This window comes from Sprattus sprattus (genome assembly GCF_963457725.1).
Source record: "Sprattus sprattus genome assembly, chromosome: 12".
In the NCBI taxonomy this organism is placed as follows: domain Eukaryota; kingdom Metazoa; phylum Chordata; class Actinopteri; order Clupeiformes; family Clupeidae; genus Sprattus; species Sprattus sprattus.
In genome coordinates, this window is record NC_137910.1 from 31,526,959 (window position 1) to 31,533,279 (window position 6,321).

Below are 6,321 nucleotides of genomic sequence, written 5' to 3' on the forward strand. Positions count from 1 at the left end.
AATTTGCAGTGAGGACTGCACCATTAAAGTGTCTTGAGCCTCTATTTTGTTGGATAAACTATTGAAAACTTTGAAAAGATCCACAACCAGAGAAGGAGAGGGGTAAGAGTGAGAGGAGGAAGAAGAGGAGGACAAGAAGGAGGAGGAGTAGGAGGTTGAAGAGTAGGAGGACAGAGAGAAGGAAGAGGAGGACAAGGAGGAGGAACAGAATGAGGACAAGGTGAAGAAGGAGGAGGATCAGGAGAAAGAAGAAGGAGAATGGTCATCTCTAATGAGATTTGGGCCGCTGTGGTAGACCATGTTTTCATGGTTTTTCATTAGAACCTTCAGGATGGAGAACAAGTACGAAATCTGTTTGCCTTGTGTACTGTAATACTGCATATCAATATAATATACGTAGTGTGCTCACAGTATTTGTATTTTGCAGGACTGAAAGAGAACCACACTGTGGAGGAAGAAAACACACTTTCAATATTTTTTGAAAGCAAAGTAGCATTTTCCAGGAGATATAAAGGGTTTTGCATTTTCAGTTAGTTGCTTTGCAATTTGTGTTTAGAGTTTTGAGAACGAGGCATGCATTCAAAAAATGTGTGTAAGCAATTGAGAAAAACTATAAGCATTTTGTATACAATTTTATGTCAATACAATCTGGTGGAACAGGAGACTAAAATTGTAAATATGGTTTGTGAGAACAACGGTATTGCTGTTTTATGTTTGACTATGAAAAATGTAGGCCTACACTGATACATTTTACAAAAGGAGAAAGGGCTCAATGAGTCATTGTCATTCATATGGTGTGTTTCGATGATTGTGTTTTCAATTTTGCACTTCTGTGTGCTGTAAATGCTTGGTAGTGTGCAGCTAATGCTTAGTTGTGTGTACTAAATGAATGTATGTGTGTGTGTTTTGAAAATATGGCTGTGTGTACCAAATGAAAACACGAGTTCCATTTTGTGAACAGTTAAGAGATTTGATAGCAAAGAGTCATCTTGCAAAGGGAGTGTCAGGTTTAGCATTTTGTGTGTGAGGTTTTCAATTTTCTGTGTGCAGTTTTGAGAAAGACGTTACTGTTTTGAAAAACGGGTTTTAGCAACAGTGAAAAACTGTGAGATAGAGAAATAGGGAACGTAATAAAGAAACAGACAGTAATAGAGTGAAAGTAATTAAGTAATAGAGAGATAGAGCTAGTGTTATGGAGTGATAGAGCTAGTGCTATTGAGTCATATACAGTGCCACTTAAAAGTATGTGAACCCCTTGACCACTTAGGAGTTTTCTGTTGTTTTACCATGATTTTTAATTTTTTTCATCACCAATTTTCCATAGGAGGAATGTCAGGTTTATGTCTATCATTTGCATGTACTTTTTTTTAGAGGGAATTGTTTGAGTAGCCAAAAGACTACATGAAACATGGAATTATTCCATTTCAAAAGTAAGTGAACCCCCAGCTGAATTGGTAAAGTCAAGCAGGTAACAGATTCAGTGAAACTTATTTTTTCGGCTACTCAAACAATTTCCTCTAAACAAGTACATGCAAATGATAAACATAAACCTGATATTTCATCTATGGAAAATTGGTGATAAAAAAATGAAAAATCATGGTAAAACAACAGAAAACGCTTAAGTGCTCAAGGGGTTCACATACTTTCAAGTGGCACTGTAGCTAGTTTTATGGAGTGATAGAGATAGAGCTACGGTGGGTGTACACGGGACGCAACATCGTGTCGCTCTCATTGGGATAGAATGGAAGCGATTTGTCGCCTGCTGTTGCCTGCTGAGGAAAAACTTGTCTCTGCTGCCTGCTGAAAGTTGGGGATTTTTTGACTCTTTGCAAATTAAGGCGACTTGCTGCCTGTTGAGAGCCAATCAGTTCGGCGTGTGTGTGATTTGGAAGTCAACGTAGCTCATAGGGGCGGGAGTAATCAAAAATATCGAAACAAGATGGCGGAGTCTCAGGACTCAGTTACCAGGACATATTTTATGTGAATAAAGGTTATCTACACAACTTTGTATTGTCTAATCGACTCGGTTTGTTGTTTATATGCTACACGAATGCTGTGAGGTCAAACAGGATATTGTAGGTCTTAAATTAAGCTCTCAACTATTAGTTAGCTTGCCGCTAATACTTTGAAAACCCATTGAAAACACATTGTAGCTAGCTAGCTAGCTGCTAAATAAGTTACATACAACATTTTCGTGATTGAACTGGCTGATATATATGGTGCAGATAGAATTAATACACAAATTATAAATTAAAGTAATCAGCGCAACATCTTAACTGAACTCAGAACTAGTAATGTTATCTTGCCGCGAAAACTTTAGCCGAAAACCTATTGGAGCACATAGTGGCTAGCTAGCTAGCTAGCTGCTAATAAGTTTCATATACTTGAACATTGCTACAGCCAAACTGAATTTTCTGACCACGCTCCTCAGGCGACTTGTCGCATAGCGATTAAACGCAAGACATACGTATGTACCGTGGACACCCAGCGCTGGTGTTATGGAGTGATAGCATGACAGTGATAGTGATAACAGTGATAATCTGATAGAATTAATTAAATTAAAGAGATGGGGAAGTTAGATATTAAAGAGAAAAATAAATATAGAAAACGGTAGGTAAGTAAATAAAAAAGATAGATAGAAAGACAGTAAGATTAAGATAGAAAGAGAGGGAGATACAGAGACAGCTGCAGAGAGCTGTTATAGGATGTCACAAAGACCACCATTCATTTCAAATGGGAACATTCCACTTGTTAATCTTTAACATTTGCAGTGCATTACTTTGCTCAACAACTTGCCAAATATTTCAGAATCCCCTCTTCCTCAGATGTCATTGTATCACTTCCAATAAAAAAATATAAAAAACATCTCAGTATCAATGTCAACACAGACCGCTGGACAAATATTTGCCAATCTGTGTCAAACAATTTCACACAAAAAGCATGTAATGGGATTCACTCAGACTAACACCAAACCAGGTAGTTGTCGTAGATTGCTCCCGTCGCCCTGTGTAACGTTCTGTTCAAATACATTTTGTGAGGCTTGGTAGGAAGATCATAAGTACTACATCTAGTGATGATTGAAGAAGATCATAAGTACTACATCTAGTGATGATTGAAGAAAATCTGTGGCCTTTCTGATCAATCAAATTGACATCATGAAAATCGGGTTCAAAAGTTAGATGTGTAAACAAACTTGACAGATATCTTGCAATTGACAAAAACCTTTTGGATATCTTGGGAACAAAATCGAGAATGCTTGCTGATAAGACGGACATTTATAAATGACTGTTTTTCAGCAATATTTTGGCTGATTTTGCATAAATGCTCAAGGTCTGTATATAATTCTTTATTTAAGAACACATTAGTGTATTCTGTTTGACTGACAAACTAACTAACTTTTGCAAATGATGTCTTTGGCCCTTCCCACATGCCACTCAGTAGATGCTTGGTAACAATTCAATGACACATTATGTGTACAAAAAAATTAAAAACAATTGACATATTTGTGAACTAAGCCTAACTCCCAGCTGCTGTGTCAACTCATCCTGCCATTACTCTTATCCTTAACCCAACCCAAGGACAGGCAGTTCATCCTTCATTGTATTGTATTCATTGTCAACAGTACCTGCATTATGTCAGCATCATATCAGAAGTAAGTTGTGATGATTAATATAAGCAATGATGTAGAAGAGTTTCCCTGAGTATCCAATTATGTTTTTGTTACTTACCTGTGGACTCTTCCATGAGCGATCATTTAATACCAGAAATCAGAGGAGTGACAATGTGGCAAAATAAGCTACATTCTAATTAAAATGTGCAGTTGTTATCAATTTCTCTGACAAACACCAGACACCTTTCTGATATCATTCAGCTATAAAGGGTCAAACTGAATTTGCAGATGAAAACATGGTTCAACTTTGGGTCAGAACAGGAAAATGTACCTTTAATGAGGTATCAAAATTAGACTGGCATTCTGTAGTGGTAGTTCAAACTCAAACCAGAGTTGATGCCATACTGAACACTAAATGTCTCTATTTCTAGGCATAATAGTCCATAATTTGGATTTAGCCATCCATAATAGACCATCCAGCACATTATGGTCCATTTGGAAACTAAAGGCTATGTCACTGGAATGATTGTGAACTCAGACTTACACATCAATCTAACAAGCGTACAGTTTAGGGGAAGAAGCCCAATAATTAATTATGCTATTTTTCCTCTGAATAAGTAACCTACCTCATTAAATAAAATCACCAGTATGCATATCTTTATACATTAATATGGCTAAATAATATAAGTCTCCATAATCCTTAACAAAACTAAAGAATGACCCAAAATATAAGCATGTGTGACAAAAATATCATCCATCCCATAATCATTTAAAAACCAATTTAGAAAGCAAACTTACGTGTTGTCCTTCTGTTGTGTGTGGGTGTGGGCGTGATGGCAAGCAACGGTGTGTTGCGATCATGTGTCCACAGTTGTGTGGAGTCGTGCAGCACTGTTGGGTTGGAGGTCTTTGAACTGGTAGTGGAGGTACCCTCATTGGAGTTGGTGCTGACTGCATTGGTGGTAGTGACCAGGGGGCTGTTAGGCCCATGGCGTACAGTAGTGCTCCCTTGTGTAGCTTGTTTGCCTGGCATTGTACCCCTGCTGGTTGTGGAGCTTACTGGGTCTGGGTGAGCACCAGGCCTGGTTCTTGTTCGCAGCACAGTAGCTGCAGTGCTCGATGACATGGTCGAGCTGACTACATGAGTGACAGCCGTGGTGGTCGTGGTATCAAAGCTCTTTGGGAAGGTGCTGGGCTTTGACAAGAAAATAGGATGCCCATTGGCATTAACCAGATCTGTGGGAACATAATCTCGCACCGAGCCCACCACAATCCACTTGAGAAGCATCAAGCTCAGTCCAAGGCCAATGAACCCGATGAATAGGGGCACTACACACAACCAGGTCTGCTGCCGGGGCCACAGGGCACAGGGACCACAGCGCAGGTGTCCCTGCCCCCGGACAGGAGCTTGCTGGTGGCTCCCAGGTCTCCTCTCTTCTGGTTCCTCCAGAATCATGGCACCGGAGGTGACACCCACTCCAGAACTCTCACTCATCTCGCCAGTGGTGCAGTATGGGTTAATCTCATTGGCAAGGTGGAATTATGGATGTCAACATCAAATACTAAAATTAAGAAAACGATGCAGTGCCATCCAACAGATGCAATTGGTAAACCAGCAACCAACATTTACTCACACCCAGCATTTATAGATATGCAGTACACACCGCACACACACCCTCACAGACAGACATTTGGCAGTGTCGCAATGGTGGATTAATCCTTTGTCCAATATCCAGCTGCAAAGGTGTGTCAAACCTGGAATTTTATCATCTCGGTAGAAAGGAGAGATGTAAAGCAGGCTAAATAAAGGAACCTTTAATTACGAAAAAAACAAAACAATAATCCTCTTGTGGATCCTGTTGTCGTTCCGTGACCCTGCTACACCCAAGCAGATTACATATTCCCATTTATGTCTGAGTGCTGAAATTCCTGAATAGAATTAGCCCCACAATTTCACAAAATCATGAAATCCTTCCATTTACTGTCTATACAGCAGGCCATTTTAAAACCTCTTGTTTGGATGAATTGATTTGCAGCTCGTTCACTGCGTTGCTACTGTTCCTAACGCTGAGTCAGCTCACCAGGTCCTGGAAAGCTTCTTCCGTTTGGATGGAGAATACAGCACCTCATCTGATCACCATCCTGGACTACATCACTGACCAGTGGTATATTTATGTGTCCAATACCCACTTTTCTAAAATATTCAATGCAATCCTTGCAAAAAAAAAAAAAAAAAATCACATATAGCAACAGTCTCCAGTCAACGTTGAAGCAGAAAAAAATGAAAAGGGAGCAGGGAAATGGACAGACAATGTGTCACCAAAGCAATCTCCTGAGTAATCCTGTCACATCTGTCCACTAAGAGCTATGGTCCCCTGGTGCAGTTAGGTCAGTGAAGCAGTGCTTTTCCAATGCCTGCTAATGCAGCCTTTGGTGGGTAGCCTGCGTGCATCCGCTTGCTACATTCCGCCACAGAGGAAGAAAAAGAGAGAAAAAAGGGAGGGGTAGGACAGGGAACAGCCCATTGGAGACAGAGGGGGAGAGTTGGAAATAGAGCAAGAGAGCGGGGGATGGTTGCTGGTTCTTTTCTTTAGGACAAAAACCTGCAGTCCAGTTCATGATGGTGGATATCATTTGGCTCTTCTCATTCACAGCAATGGCAGCACATTGACTAAGCGTTTCTCTGGATTCTGCTGCAGTGTCACTCCCCG

The 6,321-nt window shown here is 40.2% G+C and overlaps 1 protein-coding gene across 1 annotated transcript in view; it reads right to left on the reverse strand.

The window, feature by feature from the left end:
* Nucleotides 1-5,105, reverse strand: part of nrg3a (neuregulin 3a) — a gene marked incomplete at both ends in the record, with an annotated part of 80,021 nt that extends 74,916 nt beyond the window's left edge. The window contains one exon of the mRNA XM_080848923.1: nt 4,409-5,105. Within this exon, the coding sequence (XP_080705049.1) occupies nt 4,409-5,105 (697 nt within the window). The remainder of the gene's footprint in view (nt 1-4,408) is intronic.
* Between the last annotated feature and the right edge of the window lie 1,216 nt (nt 5,106-6,321).